Source organism: Brachyistius frenatus, unplaced genomic scaffold (genome assembly GCF_029030835.1).
Source record: "Brachyistius frenatus isolate BFR_SWC_R1_liver_20210118 unplaced genomic scaffold, ASM2903083v1 Contig_118, whole genome shotgun sequence".
Classification (NCBI taxonomy): domain Eukaryota; kingdom Metazoa; phylum Chordata; class Actinopteri; family Embiotocidae; genus Brachyistius; species Brachyistius frenatus.
In genome coordinates this window covers 1,222,740-1,241,609 of record NW_027210717.1, presented here as the reverse complement: position 1 = coordinate 1,241,609, position 18,870 = coordinate 1,222,740, and the positions used below count along the sequence as shown (strand labels likewise).

General features: G+C 43.1%; 1 protein-coding gene across 1 annotated transcript; it reads left to right on the top strand.

Annotated features, from left to right (window-relative positions):
• Positions 1 to 257: 257 nt before the first annotated feature.
• trim45 (tripartite motif containing 45) lies at positions 258 to 14,315 on the top strand. Its single transcript, XM_069713416.1, has 8 exons — positions 258 to 742; positions 2,034 to 2,322; positions 2,428 to 2,573; positions 2,912 to 3,228; positions 10,628 to 10,757; positions 11,379 to 11,493; positions 12,064 to 12,190; positions 12,834 to 14,315. The coding sequence occupies exons 1-8, from the start codon at positions 258 to 260 to the stop codon at positions 12,986 to 12,988; spliced, it is 1,764 nt and encodes a 587-aa protein (XP_069569517.1). The 3' UTR covers positions 12,989 to 14,315.
• Positions 14,316 to 18,870: the final 4,555 nt, after the last annotated feature.

The window sequence follows — 18,870 nt, the reverse complement described above, 5'->3', positions numbered from 1 at the left end:
GGTGAGGTGTCCGATGTCCCACGGAGCAGTGAATGCAACCTACTTCTCTCTAAGAAAAGTGGGACTTTAACTACTGAGGTGAAACGAGGCTGTTTGGTTGTGTGAATGTGAACATGAGCGGTTGTTATGCAGAATAAAGTTTGTACAGAAGTTTCCGTTCAGCTCTGACAGCTTGTGGAGCTCGCTGGGCTTCAGGTTGGGAGCTGCTACCAGCTGGTTCGTTGTTTTGTGGCACCAAAGTCACTAAAAACCAGAAAATGTCTCGGTGTGAAGAGACGGAAACAAGCCAGCAGCCAACACCGAGCAAGCACGAGCACAAGGACGTCTTGGTGAACCCGAGAGCGGTTTGTAACGTGTGTCGACGCTTGTACCGGGACCCGAAGATCCTCCCGTGCCTGCACACGTTCTGCTCCGACTGCATCGCCCAGCTCGAGCCCTTTTCGGTGTCTTCGCGTATCCACCGGGACGCCCCGGAGGACGGCCGGGCCGGTGAGGCGGTGGAGGCGGATCGACCCGCCGTCACCGTCACGGTGCTTTGTCCCGACTGTGACTCCGAGGTGGACGTCCCTCCGTCGGGGCCGGCCGGGCTGAGCACCGACCACCTGGCGCTGGACGAGGTCTTCCTGGAGACCCTGGTGACGGACGGCCCGCTGGGATGCGACCTGTGCGGCGAAGGAGGCGCCGAGAGCCGCTGCGAGGTGTGCTGCGTCAACCTATGCGAGTTCTGCTGCCAGGCACACAGGTAATGTCTATTCTATTCTATTCTATTCTATTCTATTATATTCTATTCTATTCTATTCTATTATATTATATTATATTATATTATATTATATTATATTATATTATATCCTTAAGAATGCAGGGTTTTGCTTTTCTGTTCTATTCTGCTCTCAATCTCACAATCTCACATTGTTTGGTTCTCTTGTATGAATGGTTATGTGTTGAGTATCTATGTGGAACTATAGAAATAATCATCTTACACAGGTTGACATATCTCCTGGTAACCCAGCAGGCATCAAACCTGGACACACAGACAGTGTTGGGAAAGTAACCTATCAAATGTAATAATTGAAAGATTACTAGTCACCCTATTGGAAATGTAACAATGCAACTCTTTAGTTTACTTCATCATACTTTTAGATTACTTTGTATCAAATGTTAATTCATATTGTGTCATTAAAGCTGAGAAGTCATAAAACCAGATGTGAGGAGTCAGTGTGAACCTGCCAACAGAACTCAACACTGATTGTTGTCAAACTTTTATTAAAAGTTCTTCAATATAACTAAAAATAAGATTGAAGTGTGTTGATTTGTATGTGGATCATAAGTGAAGGACAAATGTTCCCAGAACATCAAACCAAAGCAGGTCGACTCCGTGCTGAGTGACGATACAACGATCAACAGGGCCTGAATTTGAGTGAGCACATGCACATGCTGTCCAGTGAATGGAGGCTGTTTGGACGTAGACAGAAGGCATCGCTGTGTGGCAAAAATCAACAAAACGATGTTTGGATGTAACCCTTTTGTAATCACCAACATTTTGAATAGTAACTCATTTCATTACATGGGCTTTTTTTCACTGACTGACTGAATACAGTTACATTTATTGTGTGACCAGTTACTCCCCAACACTGACTATAAATGACCAAGAAGATTGTCCATCAGTTACTTTTTACTATTTGTTCTGTTCTGCTCCATTGCACCACTGTTGAGCCCAGTTCTATTGTATTCTATTATGATCTATTCTGCTCTAAAACTCTTTGGCAGGTTCGATTCTGTTATGATCTGAGGGTTAGAAGTTGTATTTTATCATATTCTCTACGACACAAGTTATTTTCTATTTTGTCCCATCAATGAGACAAGTACAGTATTATGAAGCTGTTCTTTATTCCATTTTATGCATTTCTCCTGCAGCCAGCAGCAGATAACATGAATTCCAGCTACATTTATAACATGATCTGATGTCCAGCAGGACTTTTATTCTGTCGTACAGACATGTGAACATCAGTATCTGTTCTCTCTCCTGCCTGCAGGCGACAGAAGCGAACAGCGTCTCACTCCGTTCAGAGTCTGGAGGAGCTGAAGGCTCGCGGCCGTCTCTGCCGCCCCGTCCTCTGCTGCCTCCACCCCGGCCAGGAGCTCCGGCTCTTCTGTCAGCCCTGCGACCTGCTCGTCTGCCTGGAGTGTGCCGCCACGCTGCACCGCGACCACCGCTGCTGCCCCACACGTGATGTCATCGATCGTCATGGAGACCGCATCCAGGAGCTGGTCGCCGTGCGCCTGCGACCTCGACTGGAGCGGCTGGAGGAGTCGCTGCAGAAGGTGAGAGTTGTTGTTTCATTGAGAATTTTTTTGTCCAACTTGACCCTTTTGGAGTACGAGGTGTCTACTTTTAAAACTAAACTCTTCCTTCCCACCCTGTTGCAGGTGGACGCATCCCAGGAGAGTTTGCAGGCACGAGTAGAGGCGACAGCCATTGAGGTGAGGGCATTTGCACGAGCCTACGCCAGCGCTGTGGAAGCCCACTGCCAGTCTCTGCTGCGCCGCCTGGAGGAGCTCCGGGTCCAGCGCAGGTAGGAAATAAGCAATACTGAACTCCTGCAGGAGGCCAAGGGATATTATCACTGTTGTTCTGGGGAGTAAAAAGATCAGGAAGCAGCAGCATGTTATTCAGGGTGAAGCTGTGCGCTCTGTGAGAAAGATATTCTGTCGCTTCTAAACTTTTCTTCTCAGTCACCATTTTTTTATGTAAATATAGTTGAAATCACAGCACAGACATCTTTAAATTAGGTTCATGGAGAGAAACAACCAGATCTAAAACTCTCTGCCAAAACAGACTCCTGTATATTGAAACCTAAATGTCAGCAGGTACACCTTTTTCTTCGTCATTGACACCATCTCTCCTCTCCAGGAACCACCTCCACCTGCAGCGGGCGCAGCTGCAGCAGGCGCTGCTGGACGTCCGAGGCAGCGTGGAGTTCGCAGAGCGACTGCTGAGCTGTGGGTCTGACGCTGAGATCCTTAGCGCCAAAGGCGTGACCCTGAGAAGACTGACCAGCCTCGCAGAGAGAGGTTACGACCCGCGCCCGGCAACCGTCGCCCCCGACGACGGCAGCAGCATTTGCTTCATGCCCAGGGAGCCCGGTGGGGAGGTGGAGGGCTACCCGGTGGTCGGGGTGATCCACTCTAAGACGGTGGATGTCAGCAGGTGCACCGTCGAAGGGGAAGGTAAAGAAAAAATATTCTGTTTTCATCATGTTACATCATCGTGGTGGTTTAAAGGATTAACGATTGCAAATTATTTTAAAATTAAAAGCCAGTATTCAAGAGATTTTCAGTAAGTACAGTTAATACCATTGACTATATATAGGAATGGATGTAGACTCCTGGTCTAAAAAGTGAAGCCAATGCAGAAGTGCCTTTACCACTGATACCACTGAGGGCCACTGGCTCAGGAAAAACCTCTGGCTTCATCCATCCATCCATTATCTATACCCGTGTTGGAAAAATTACTCAGAGGCTTGGTTCAAAATCAAACACATCGGACATTTATTCTTGCAAGAAGGAGAAACTACATGCACCCTCAAAGAGAGGTGTCCAGCAGTGCTCCCAGATCTCCTCCGTAGGGCAGCTTTTATAAAGTGTGACAAACAGTTGACAGTCACCCCCATTCCCTTGGTATCTGCTTTCGTATGGTAATACAGAGTTGGTTGTAGGTCACAAGATAAGGACACAGGGGAGTCGTCAATTAGATGTGGAAAGTAAAACAAAAGGAATCACTTGCAAATAAGAGAGAAAACAGAAAAAACTTTTCAGAGCCTGCTGGACAAGAGACTTTCTGGAGCCACAAAATGACAACAAGAGGAAGAGACAAATCCTTTTTTCCATCAACCTGCTTTATCCTGAACAGGGTCACTGGGGGGCTGGAGCCTATCCCAGCTCACTTTGGGTGAAGGCAGGTTTCACCCTGGACAGATCGCCAGTCCATCACAGGACCACATAGAGACAGACGGAAACAAAGACCATTCATGCTCTCATTCACACCTAAGGGACATTTGTAGAACCACCAATTAACCTGAGACTCATGTCTTTGGATGGTGGGAGGAAGCTGGAGTACCTGGAGAGAACCCACGCAGGCACAGGGAGAACATGCAAACTCCACACAGAAAGGCCCGGACTCAAACCCAGAACCTTTTTACTGTGAGGCGACAATGCTAACCACTGGACCACTGTGCCGCCCCCTCTGGGTTCAATAGACTGCCATTCAAAAAGAGTCAATTTCTCTCATTTAACACTAATTTAAAACAAAGGTTTTTAAGGTGTCATTTGCTAAATTCACTTCTTCTAATAATTTTTCAGATGCTCCTTCTAAGATGTTTCTACAATTTGATTGGAGTCCACCTGGTAAATTCAGTTGATTGGACATGATTTGGAAAGACACACACCGTCTATATAAGGTCCCCCAGTTGACAGAGCATGTCAGAGCACAAACCAAACAGACCTCCAGGATTGTGTATGGAGGCACAGATCTGGGGAAGGGCGCAGAAAAATGTCTGCAGCATTGAAGGTCCCAATGAGCACAGTGGCCTCCATCATCCGTAAATGGAAGAAGTTTGAACCACCAGGACTCTTCCTAGAGTCGGCCGCCCGGCCAAACTGAGTGATCGGGGGAGAAGGGCCTTAGTCAGGGAGGTGACCAAGAACCCGATGAAATAAAGCTGTAACATAATAAAATGTGGAAAAAGTGAAGCGCTGTGAATACTTTCTGGATCCACTGTATATGCAGCAACAAATACTTTATTTACTCATGTTGAGTATCAAGCTCAGCAGCTTTAAAAATGAAATTTTTGGTTTTGGTATACAAATTGAATTCATTGACTGGTGCCATCAGTTTAGTTGGTGAAGGTTAGCGTGAGGAGTTTGAGAAGGTGTAGACTGAGTTCTCCTGCAGCAGATACAGATTATTGTTTCCTCTCTGAGTGCTCTGGCTCAAAGGTTGACATTCCTGTGGGACTGAAGGAATGTTGAGGTGATGCAACAGGCCTGCAGGCAGTGCACTGAAGGGATGTTTACACACAAACATAACAGGTCTGTCCCTGGAAGGGACAAGGTGAGGAAAACCTACAAGAGCAAGTGGCTACAGGCAATTTTTAAATAACAGGAATGTCTTCTTTTTAAAGAGTAAAGAGGTGTAGCCAATCCTCCAGGGTTTCATAATGGAAGAAAAACATGTCTGTGAGCAACTTGCTTGAGCAAGGGGAAGTTTGACAGAAGAACTGCTGTCGCTGCTCCTATTTTATGGGGAATATTTGTTTCTGCTTCCTCTGATGGACAGCTGATTCACAAAAATAATGAGGAACTATAAAGAAATATGTAGTAAGGTTCTGCTTTCTGACCGCAAATGACTGTCTGTGTACATTGTAAAGGTAACATTACTCATAATTATTTTTAATTTATATTGGATAATTACATTTCGAGTGATCACCAGGGACATGAACTGGAAGGCCACTTGGAGAGCACAGACCTCTGCCCAAGATCAATAGTCCACTCTTCTATGACAGGTTTATCTGCACTGCAACCACTGGATATATCTGGATATATTTCTAAAACTGTCTCATCTTTGTCACATCTCAGCTGTTGTCCCAGTTCTCCCCTCTCACACCACCGTCCCTGAGTGTTTCCTGACAACCCAACCGCTGACTGTATTAAGTTTGACCAAGCACACATGTATCCCAGAGGATTGTGGGTAGCTGTGAATGTGGATTGTGATATGGAGTCATCATATTTCTAGAAATGCCTGCAGAGTGTAACAGGGAAAGAAATTCAGCCCCGGACTTATCCACTGGGACTGGACCGCCCACATGGTGCTGTCATGTGCACCCTGAATAACAGGCACACAGAGAGGGCTGGCAAAGTTCAAAGTTAATGTGTTTTAGTTTTTTTTATGGTCCACAGGGATTTGTCCTGGTATACCCGATGGGTTTGTCCCTATCGCATTTAACTACCATCTAGATTTTTAAGATGTATGGCATTTAGCAATTTGAGAATCTGCCCCATGATTTGGATCAGTTCCAAAATGTAAAGGTGCTCTTCATTGGGTTGTGCTACACCCTTCAACCTATTCCGATAAAAATCGTATTGGTAGTTTTTCCGTAATCCTGCTGACAAACAAGTAAACAGCACTAATAACATAAACTCCTTGACGGAGTTTAAAAAAATAAACTAAAACTAAGAGATAACATTAAAATACTTAAGTCATTAAGTAGGATGTTAATCCTCAGATTATTTTCATTGTACGCACAAGAACTGTCCGCTCACTCCTAAACTACCTTTTCCATCTGTGGTACGTACAGCGAGCGAGCAGGCGAGATTGATTCATGTTCTTTGCACTAAAGTTACTTCAACAATACCACCATAAAACTCTGATTATTTTATTTGTGTCCCAAAAGTTATGGTGCAAATAATAAATACAAATAAAACAGGATCTGATCTTGTCAGAGTTATACTTCTGAGCTAAGAAGTTAAAAAAATGACCAAATGACCAAACAAATGTCATTTATATTTATATATATATTATATTTCATCATACGCACTTGAACGGATATCTTTCCCCCTTTTTTTTAACTGTTCTACAGACTGAATGATACATTTATTATTACAAAAATAACAATTGACAGATTATTTGATTTGCAGCCAAGAGTACACATAATACTTTCACAGCCTTTTCACAGTCCTTCACAACTCGCATGCTTTCAACACACACACACACAAATGCAGCCAGCAGGAGATTTGTAGCAGCTTTTCTCTGTCTCTGTCTGAAAGCTTAGATTAGAGAGGTGTTTGCTTGTGTGGGAAACGGAAAACCAAAGTAAACACGGACTTCTACGCTTCTTGTCGGTGTCAAAGAAAGAGCCAATGTATTGTGCTAATGTTTGCCAAAAGGTCAGTCTGCCGTGTGCTGTCGGACTTTTGTTTGTGTTCTTGTTAGAGTCTTTAAGAGACGGTGTGTATTGTGTTTGGTTTATGTAGTTCTTTGATGACCTTTCCATTCATAAAGCCTTTTTTTTTTTTTTAATTGTATTTATCTTTTTAACACGTGTTGTTAACGCTGCTCCTTTTAGGTAGGTATAAATTCAGAGGATCACTACACCAGATAAATCAGCTTTTTCCAGCTTCGAGTGGTTTATCCGTCCCAACTTAACTGCCATCAGCTTAACACGGCGTGACTCTCTTATTTAAGGGTTTAGATGAAGGCCAGATTTCAGTGTCGGCTTTAAGAAAGTGGAATTCACAGAGTCTTACTGATGATTATCTCCTCTCTGTGTGATAAGAGGGTTTGAAGTGGACCGTGAGGCTGTGCAGCACAGGTGAATGGTGCGCTAGAACAGCTGCATCTGTAATGGTGACAGCTGCTGGCGTCTCGGCTTAGCAAGAACACGCACATAAATTCACCGATAATGCTCACTCATTAGCAGCTGCAGTGAAAGCTGTAATAGTGGTTCAGATTGTTAGAATAGTTGTGGCTGTAGCAGATTAGCAGCTGTAGTAATTCTTGAACTCTATCCTGTGAAAAATAGCAGGACATTAAGGATAAATAATTTATCTAGACAAGTTCTGAAATCCAAATCTTGAGTTAAAAAACATGTGAATATTGTGTGTATATAGATCAGTGCCCTTTAACGTCTTAATGATTTAATTATAGCAACAACTAATAGCTACCTTGTCATCTTTTGGTTCGTAATTCAGTTCATTCATCGATAACATGTTAATAAAATGGTGCCCATTATAATCTTCCAATTAATCATTTTGTGTGACCGACATATTAATACAAATATATGAAATAGGGGAAAAGAACAGCATTTCATTTTAGAAGCTGAAACCAGTTGTCTTTTGTTGTATGAATAAAATAAGACTTCAATAATCCCTCGGTGGGGAAATGCATTCATTACAGCAGCTCAAGGATGCAGGTAAGAAAGAGAAATGCAAAGAAAAGATACAAAAAAGAAAAGAGAATAAAATAAACTTGTCTCAGACAGGAATCTTCGTAGGATTAACTGCATTTCGGCTCGACAGGGTTTAGTGTTTCCCACAGATTGATGTTCATGCAGAGATTCATGTATTCAGTGGGGGTTTGTGTAACCCAGGTTACCTCATATGCAGACTATTAGCAGGTGCTACAACAGATGTCTCTCAAATGTCTCGCTTGCAGACTATTGATGGATGCTACAGTTTACACATGTCCCCTGTTTTGAGGTCCACTTTACCTGAGATTCAAACAGTACCTGAATAAATGTGCTTTATTAATGTCAGTCAACCTCGGCAGCAACACTTCTTTCTCTTCTTTCTTTTTCTGACAGTCACATGAGAAAAATATAAATATTGTATCAGTACGTCGAGTACAGAGCTGAAACTTAATGAATCATGTTTGTTCAGCTTGTACAGAACAGCAACAACCTGCGATTTTAGGAATCCAGTGAGATAGTGGAGCTGTTTCATTATTAACAACAGTGCAGCCGCTCAGCCAGAACTTCTATTCATCATCTCTGAAGTAGCAATTACAAGTAGTTTGATTAGCAATGGTAGCATCCCCAACATTATCCAAACCGACCTCCCTGCAGTTGCTGGAAAACACTGAATAATTACAGATGCAAACGCAGTGCTGCATCATCTGTTATCGAACAGCGAATAGACTCTGACAAGGAAACGCAAAGCAACATTAATCACCCACATGAACACAAATGCTGTTTGCTTGAACACGACAACAACGCCACGACAGCAGATGGATATCATGTCTCCTCTCACCCAACTGGTTTAAACTTTCATTACGAGTTAATGAAAGTTTAAATAATGATGGGAGGATTCTGGAAAACTCCGGTCAGCAGCAGCGCCTGAAGTCACAATTCAGCTGGCTGCACCACATGTTTAGGAGGAAGGTGACTTCAGCACTCAGCGGGGGGTTGTTGTTGATGACGTGGTGGAGAGCGTGCAGGTCATGTCGGCCACTGTATGTTTAGTGGGTCCATGTTTGTCAAGTTAATTCACTTTTATTTCTATAGCGCCAAATCACAACACAGATTTATTTCAAGGCTCTTCACAGAGTAAAATCCTGACAACAGAACTTTACAACATTATACAGAGGAACCCGACAATTCAACAGTTCCCACGTAAGCTTGGAGGAAAGAATCCCCCTTTAAAAAAAAAAAAGCTTTGACAAAGGGAGGTAAAAACTCTCTTTTAACAGGAAGAAACCTCGGACAGAACCAGGCGGTGAGGTGGGCGGTTGTCTGGCTCCACCAGTTGGGTGAGAGGCGAGCAGAGAGAGAAAAGGACAGCATAGAGATCCAAGACATGAACTGTTTGGTGGGGCCGACAATCGCAACCAGATTGCTCCCACTCCTGTCTGTAGTTGTTTTTCTGAATGTGTGTGTATGAGAGCTTGTTGTTCAGTCTCTATGTGTTGGTGTGATGGTCTGAGGCTCTTTGTAATTGAACTGTTACATCTCTTTGGTTCCAGTTCAGGTGTGTAATGATACAGCATGCTCTCATATTCCACATAAAGGGTTTCTTCCAACTTTGTGGCCTATCTCAGATATATTTTGGTATCTGTGCATATGTTGTCTCATCAAAAAACTATTCTGACAGAACATAATGGAAAAAAAGATGCTGGCAGTGAATTAGAAATGAGTTTTCTTTTGTTATAGTTATTTATGACTGTAAAATATCCTGCCTCCATCTTTGTCACAAGTGTCAAAAGTGCTTGATAACCACAATTGAGAGATCATTACAAAAACATTAGATATAAAGACAGACAGATGGCGACAAGCTTCAATGCTTCTTACAGACGCAGATGAGACCAAACTGGAGCTGTTTGGATGAGTCACATCAGCTCTGTGTTCACACACAAAAGAATACATTTGCCAAGAAAATAACGCCGTGCATGCTGTGAAACATGGAGGAGGTTCAGATCTGTTGTCAGGCTTCATTGCCGTATCTGGCACAGGTGACCTTGAATCACTGCAGGGCACAATAAAATCTCAAGACTATCAAGGCTTTCTGGAGCGAAACGAGATGCCCAGTGTTTGAAAGTTCTGTCTCAGTCACAGGTCCTGGGTCCTCCAACAGGATGATGACTCCCAAAAAACAGATCAAATCAGCCAGAATGGCGCAGAAAAAAAATATTGGACTATTCTGAAGTGGCCTTCTGATGGAAACAGCCTCTATATGAGTCCTAATCTGAATCCTGTCAGAAGGCAGCCTGATAACCGGAGACAGCTGGAGCAGTTTGCTCTGGAAGAGTTTCCAAACCACCTGCTGACAGGTTCAGAAGTCTCACTGAGAGCTGCACAAGTCATTTGTTTGCCGTGGTTGTCTCTGAAGGTTGTGTGATAAAATATGAGGTTACGGGTCATTTTCATTTTCATTTGTTCAATTATTCAAATTTTTCTGTTGAATCAAAAATGTAAAAGTCTGATACACAACGTGTGCTCCATAAACAAATATCTTTTCAAACATCCTTTCTCGAGGTCCATAATGCAGCACGGTCATGTCCTATTTTTGACCATGTAGTATATTTTTTGTTTTGTTGCAACTGTCTGGCCTCTAACCTTTGACCCCCTGGTGGTCACAGGTCTGCAGCGGGGCATGCAGGGCCAGCAGGGCCACTTCACCCTGGTGTGCCGAGACCCAGCCGGGGAGCAGATGGCGCGAGGCGGAGAGCACGTCCTCGTCAGCGTCGTCCACAAGGAGAAGAAAAACTGGTGAGTGTGTGACAGTGTCAGGCCCCGCCTCGTCAGCAATTTAACTTCGCTGAGCTTTTGTAATTCAGCAAGTCGTACGAAAGCAAGTTGGTGCCTTGGAGATAAAAAAACAACAAAAAAAAGTTTTTTAGCCGTAAGTGCGGCAGTGTCCTGGAGCAAAGTGCTGTTTGTTTGTGTGGGAGCATTTTATGTTGGTGCTTCACGGGGTACGGTGAGGTGTTACCCTCTCGGTCAGGGAGGCGTAATCCGGCTCTCCGGCAGCTCGCTGATCGTCGCCGGGTGTTTCCCAGCTGCTCGGTGCAGGTCAACACAGCATCTGTGCATCTGTGTACTCCATTATTTGTGTCACCCTGATCGACGCAACATCACAGGAACCCTTTTTGTTCAAGCTTCTGCTCCTCTGTTTCACTTTGGTTAAACTGTCTTCAACTAGAAAACAGTTGTTGTGTTGTTATTGTCAGGAAAACGAATGTCTGATTCTTGCCAGCATCTCTCATCCACAGCAGCTGACATGCACGAACTCCTTACAGTTAATTGTTTCTCAGCCATCTGAAGGGAGCATGTGTTTAATTTGAGTGATTGTTAAACTGCGGTCACACCGTTTGTTATCTTTTCTTCTAGCACCATGGCAACGACCGTGGCCGACAACAACGACGGGTCCTACAGTGTTTCATACACACCTGCTGAGCTGGGAGCCTACTCTGTGTGGGTTTGTGTCAAAGCCCAACATATCAAGGTACAAAACTACTGTCACTGCAGCAGATTTATTCTAAAGTCAACTGAACTATAATCCCAGTTTCAATATTCAATATTTGAATTGTGTTTCTTTTACAACAGTGTTAAGTTTTGTCACACAGCTGAGATGTTAAAATAGTAGGTTGACAGCTGGCCCTGTTCACACCCAGCATTACCATTTGTTTTCCAATGATCTCTTGTTAGCGGCTCTCACTTCCTTACGTCAAGGAAATAAACAGGTCGATAAACGTGTGAACACGTACAAACAGCATTTAACAGACATCAAATGAGCCTCATTTTTCTGTGTCGTCAGTTATCAATTTTGGAACTACTTTCACATTTGTAAAAGTCTGAACACTCAAGTCTGTGATTCACAACCTGAACCGTCAGGCTTGACTCCATCACATCAGTTCAGGCTTGAATTATTACAGATTTGTTCGAGAGGGTCGGGTTCTGCACTGCGGTGGACAAATGAACTGTGTGAGGATCAGCCAGGACGCTTCTTGATATCAGGTGTGAACAGGACCAGGCAGACACGCCGGCCGATCGCCTCTTCTTCCTCTTCACGCAGGGTTCTCCATTCATCCTGAATGTGAAGAGGAAGTTGAGGCGTCACAGCGGGACGTTTCACTGCTGCTCCTTCTGCTCCAGCGGAGGAGCCAAAGAGGCTCGCTGTGGCTGCCCAGGAACCATGCCAGGTACTCGGCAGATATATTCAAAAGGTCCGCTCTGCAGGACAGGCTTCATTTAGCTGATTTTTACAGTGAACAAAAATCATGGTTCTCCTGGTTTTGAAGAAGGAAAGAGAACAGATGGAGGATCGCTGAGGAACTTCTGGATTATTAGACAACATATCATCTCTGCTGTTTGAGAGGAACAATTGTTTCTCTCTCCATGTGCCCTCTTATTTAAGGTTATTTCATTAATACAAATACCAGAGTTGTTTTTGTATATTTTTTAAATTCATCATAAAGCCGCAGAAAGATGTTTTTAGCATTTGTTAGAATGCTCGCGAACTGGAGAAATGCAACAAGCCAAAAAAAAGGGGAAGTAATGGTTTTTGGGGGAAATGTGGGAAAATAAGTATGTTAAATTAGTTTTATTCACACCTCAAGTTGTTAAAGACTGAACTTTGCTTTTGTGCATACATTAGGTCAGCGTATTAAATTAATATTATTTAAAAGCATTTAAAGCTCTTATTTTGACAGCAGATTTAGACTTTGTACGCTATATTAAAATTTCTTCTGATCTTGGCGTGTGTGTGTGTGTGTGTGTGTGTGTGTGTGTGTGTGTGTGTGTGTGTGTGTGTGTGTGTGTGTGTGTGTGTGTGTCTTCCTGCAGGAGGATTTAAAGGCTGCGGTCACAGCCATAAGGGACACCCCGGGAAGCCCCACTGGTCGTGCTGCGGCAGCACGGCGGAGCAGTCGGAGTGTTTGCCTCAGAGCGTGCTGGCTGCAGTTTCCCCTCGGAGCCACCTGCGAACTGTGGAGCTGTGAGGCGACGCAGGGACGAGACCTGTCGGCGCAACGAAGATCATGAAGGCTGGCGGCGGCCCAAAGGTCAGAACAGCGGGCACGCGGGCTTTGAGGTCGTCGGTGTGATCCTCGGGCCGACTTGAAAATGTCAATACGAGTGAAGCGTCCGGGGTGTTCACCTCTGCCAGACATCCTTGTGACTGTGATACAGCGGCCAGCTCCCCAGAAGAGTGAGCTGAATGCTCTCAGTCTTTCAAAGTGCCTTTTTTATTTTATTTTTTTAACTCTAAGATGCCTTCTTATGACAAGACGGAGGAGAAATGCACCAAACACAGCAGCACGTGTCTCCTCCTGAATCAAAGGTGTCAAAGAGAAAAGATTCCTCCGTGTTACACTTTTCTTTCAGCAGCCATCGTCCGGTCTCAAGCAGAGTTTTTACCCTTTAAGCTGCTGTTCATTTCTACGGTGCTAAAAATCAGCATTGTACAGCTGAAAGTTAAACGTTTTTTTGAGGATAGAATCAGCGAATATCAACAGATTGTTGATATTGAATTCTAGTTTTTTATATCCTGTAGTCAGTGGAAATAATCCTGAAATATAGTTCCTTAAATACAGTCATGATACTGTAAAATATTACACAATAATCACCATTAATCAGCATCTCATGTTGTGTGAGGTGAAATAATCAACTTTATATTATTATGAATATTTTTTTTTAGTTTTTGTTATTGATAGTAATAACTTGTGTGATGTAACTACGAGGTCATCAGCTGAACAAATTTGTTTTAAGAAATTGAGTTCACATTGTTAGTTGAACTATGAAGAAAATGAATCTGAAGAGAATTCTTAACAATCCAACCGCGACATGGCTCCTGGTGTCGAGGGTTTCATCTGGGAAACACTGCGGTCAGAGTTGTTCACAGCAGCGACTGCAAACCTCAAACTCATGATGAGCCACTTGAAGCCTGTCTGTCCTCTCTGTATCCTGAATGGGACGAATGTTGAGTGTGACTGTAAATACATCGGGGTTTTTTGTGTGTTTTTTTTACTGTGAACATATTAGATTATAACCCGGTTCAGGATAAAGCGGGTATAGATAATGGATGGATGGATGAATGGAACATATTAGATTAGTAGAATAAAACTATGCAAATACTTCACATCTTTCTGACGTGTGGTCCAACATCTTCAGACTGACGGTAAACCTTTTCAACACTGTGACGTTTCAACATGTTTCCACCTGAACGTTCATCCGTATGTTAAAGTGTTACCAGGTCCTCTCTACTGTTGGAGCTTTTTTATTTTATTTTTTTACTGAAGCATGTACGATGAAATAAACAATGTGTCACTCCTAAAACCTGCTTCAGTCGCTTGCTTTTGTGCAATCATGCCCTTCAAAATAAAAGAGCCAGATAAACAAATGGAAATCTGGATGTTTTAGCCAAGAGTATATGTGCGCATGCGTGTGTTCTGTGTGACTCCCTCCAACCACCAGAGGTCCTCAAGTCTGTCTCTCACTGCTGGCCACGCCCACCTCACCTGCAGTTACCCAGCATGCCCCAGCTGCAGCCACTCTAAAATCAACCGCCACCGGATGTATATATATGAACTCCCTGTTAGTTGCTGAAGAATAAGTTGTGTGTTTTTTTTGCTTCCTTGTACCCAAGCAGGTCCTGAGTGCTGCTCTTTGTCTGATGTGTTGACATATCCAGTCTCAATGTTGACCCTCCTGGTTTCTGTTGCTGCACCTTTCTTTGGAGCTCACCGTTGCTTCATGTGTGCGTCACTGTCTTTCTCTTCCCTCCCTTTCCTCTCCGTTTCATTGGAAAGACGTGAGGAAAAACAAATGCAGAGTTCAAATCATCGTGAGCTCTTACAACGTGGGAAAGTGTGCACCTGCGTTCAAGTGGTTAGGTCAACATTTTCATCAGGCTGTTATCTAAGTTATGAAGACAAACTCTACATGACTATAATTAAATACATATAAATATACTCTCCTGCAGCCATTAAAGACCTAAGTTTCTATATGTTTAGCACCTCATCAGTGACTACACTGAAATTGTGGACAAAATAGGACAAGATTTTTACAAGTGAAGAGATGTGTGTGTGTGTGTGTGTGTGTAGTTGAGCCGCTAACATCACCCAGCTAAACTTCCTCTCTTACATGACAATATTTACACCATTAATCCGGACTGAACAACCCGCTGTGCACTGATGTGCTGCAGAAAACCTGGACAACTTAAATCTCACCTCAGTGGCTGCACATTGAAGTACCTCTCTAAACCACCAGGGCGCAGCAGAGTCACTTTTTGCTGCCTGCTCTTCCAGAACTAACAACCACGTCCCCCTGCGTGTGACATCAAATTCTGCATGCTTGTTCCTACAAATCTTTCATAATCAGCAAAAGAGGACTCGATCGCAGCCATCCCGAGCTGATGAATACTGCATTATCATGAATATGACTTAAGCGGTGGAGGATTGACTCTTTTACTATGAATGTTTGATGAATGGGGACAGATGGGGAACTGTCCCACTAAAAGCCCTCTCACAAGAAGTTGCATCAGCAGCAGTGACGCCGCTTCATCAAACATTGTAATTGGTCAGTTAACAGCCAATTAGAAGTGAGCGATTACCTGAAGATCATTCCAACCTGGGGGAGAGGGGTCACAGCTGGAAATTGGAGGTCACCACAGACAAAGACACACACACACACACACACACACACACACACACACACACACACACACACACACACACACACACACACACACACACATACGCTTCCATTTGGTCAAGGCAAATGTGGGTTAAAGGTGATGGAGTGATTCAAAACCTGCCTTTGTTATCGATTTCTGTCCTCTTTCTCCTCTGTCTCCTTACTTTCAGTGAAAAAACTTCTGACTTAAACACACCACACACTAACACACACACTAACACACACACACACACACACACACACACACACACACACACACATACACACACACATACACGCACACATACACGCGCACACACAGAAGAGAACGATGACAGCGTACTACAAGTGGCAGCTCTGAAGGGCTCATGCCAGACCTCATAAACCTCCTTCACCCACCATTGAGCTCTCAAGTAATGTTCCTCATAACTGAGAATCAGTTATCATGATATAATATTGTTTCAGAAGAAAAGCATCTTTTCTCATTTTAATATTTACCTTTGGTTGATTAAAAAAAAAAATTGTCATGGTTTGATTGTTCAGCTTATTCAGAGAGTTATTAAACATTCAGCAGCAGGAAAAGAGTCTGAATTCAACTTCCTGCCTCTAAATCAGCCAGGAGTGATTTTAAGAATAAAAACCCTGAAATCCTGAAATAATATCCAATAATTACAACAGCACAAATCACATGTGCTTTACAGACGAGCACATTTGTGTGTTTGCAGACGTAACAAAATCACATAATTGGACATTTTTAAACAAAATTCAAACGTGCACATTAATACTTTACCTGGTGTTTGTTCATTTAACTCACAACAAGTTGGGACGCTGTGTAAAATGTAAATAGAAACAGAATTAAATGATTTCCATTGATTTTAATTGAAAATAGACCAAAAACAACATATCAAATGTTGAAATGGAGAACCATTTTTGTTTTATGAAAAATATATGGTCATTTTGAATTTTATGCCGGTAACATTAAATGCCATCCCTATACTTTCCAAAGAAGTTGGGACAGGGACTTTATTTACCGCTGTGCTGCGTCACCTTTGCCTTCAACAGCACTCTGTAAATGTCAGGCAACTGAGGAGACTAGTTGCCGGAGTTTTGAAAGTGAAATGCTGTCCCATCATTGCATTCTACATTTTACACAACTTTTTTTTTTTTAGAAACGGGGTCGTTCTATGGAAAGCTCCTTGAAAACAAACTGTTAGTAAAAACAGTCATCCTCTGATTATAAAATCTAAAAAAGAGACCGCTGGGACAACGACTCAATATGTTTACAGAGAAGAAGATAAAGAGGACAGAGATGCGGGGAACCTCCCACAGCATCCTGTCACCTCAAATCCAGAGTTGTGACAGCACTTGACATCTTTCAGTGAGAGACACGTTATCTCTGAGCTGCAAGAGAGCAGCACCGGCTTCCATCATTGCCGAGGCGCGACGCAGACGTACACACACTCAAACACACACACTGTACATTGAAGTTCACCTGAAATGCAGTCTGGGAACGATTTCTCTGTGAACATGTTGGAGAATCCTGTGTTGGCTCGTGAATAATTCATCTTGATTTGTTAAAAGTACTGAAGCGTTAATAATTCATTGGTGACACAGAATCTTGTATCCAGAGCGTGTTCTGTAACAAATGAAGGAAACCTCACCAACATGTAATATCAACACGTGCTCCTTCAAAATAAGAGCAGACACCTGCAAACTTCAATCTGCCGTGTCGAAGAAAACCACACTTTCCTTCGGTATAGCCTTGCATGTGTGTGTGCGAGTGTGTGATCCACAGAGACTGCAAGTCCTTCAGGTTCAACGCTGTGTAACCTGATTATAGACAAGGAGGTTAGGCCACAGCCATGACAGTAATATACTTACAGGGCTCTAAGTGGGGCCAAACCAGGTCCCACTGGAAAGAAGCGAAAAAGCCAATAAAGGCTGTTTTTTATGGCGCTGCAGAAGTCTAAGTTCACAGCCGCTCTGCTGATGGAGCAATATGAGGACCTTGGTTTTCAAATTGAACATCAAGCATGGTTTAAAAAGGTTGCAGCTCCACATCACTGAGGAGGGGATGGGTTACCGGAGTGGGAGCAGCTACACAAGAAAGCAATAATGTACTACCGAACAATACAATGCAATACAGCAAATATAGCAACAGAGAAATACAACTATAATAAATACAGCATGTTTATTGCACAGTAACTGAAGATGTTGTATAATCATGTCCTGTATAATGTTTTTTTTTAATCTCATTAATAGTCTTTTGAAAATTTCTATATTTACTCTGTATTCTTATAAATGATCTGAGCTAATTCTAATTTTAATCTCGTACCGTTTATCACGGTTGAGCAGAGGCGAGGACCTGAATGCACAGCACAGGAGGCAGAAAGAGGGACAAAAGGCGATCTTTACTTCAAAGCTGATGGTTCTGTATAAAAACAGGGGACAACAAAACACAAAGGAACCAAATCCAAAATGAAACCAAGAGTCCAAAAAACGAGGAAAAGTCTAAAAATTAGGAATAATCCAACAACAGAAGAAACAAGTAGAGTTGAGTGACATGAAATATATTGACTTACAAACCAGTGACTATTGACTGCAGACTGGTGCTGTGTTCAGAGTGTCCACCAGATAGTGCACTATGTAGTCCATAAACCTGGAAAATACACAGCATGGGAGTATATATGCTCAGATTGACAGATTATAGAGTGGCTACATCAGAGGCAGATAGGGGAACTGGGAACAGTTGAGGTGGAGGTGACCGTGGAGAATTAAATTAAATAAACCACAGAAAGAAAAAAAACATTGGAGAAATGAGTTACACAAATGCCCATGTGTACAAGTGGGTTTTAAAAAGCTTTATAAAATGTGGCACTGACCTAGTTTCAGAGTGTTTGAGCTAAAACAGTCACCATCCACCTTTCTCCTGAGCCCCAGCCGTAAAAATTTTAACAGTATGTGGTTGCCAGACCTGAGCAGCAGCAGTGCAGGATATGAGGTGAAGAGATCAGAGGTGGAGATTTCATCCATTATCTATACCCGCTTTAACCTCAACAGGGTCACAGGGGGGCTGGAGCCCATCCCAGCTCACTTTTGGGTGAAGACAGGGTACAACGCCAGTCTGTCACAGGGCCAACACAGACGGAAACAAAGACCATTCACGCTCTCATTCACACCTAAGGGACATTTGTAGAACCACCAATTA

Excerpts from the sequence above, each read along its gene's own strand:
- trim45 (XM_069713416.1), top strand. The coding sequence starts at position 258 with ATGTCTCGGTGTGAAGAGACGGAAACAAGCCAGCAGCCAACACCGAGC. Across the intron at positions 11,494-12,063 it reads TCAAAGCCCAACATATCAAG|GGTTCTCCATTCATCCTGAA; the intron begins GTACAAAACTAC and ends CTCTTCACGCAG. Across the intron at positions 12,191-12,833 it reads CTGCCCAGGAACCATGCCAG|GAGGATTTAAAGGCTGCGGT; the intron begins GTACTCGGCAGA and ends GTCTTCCTGCAG.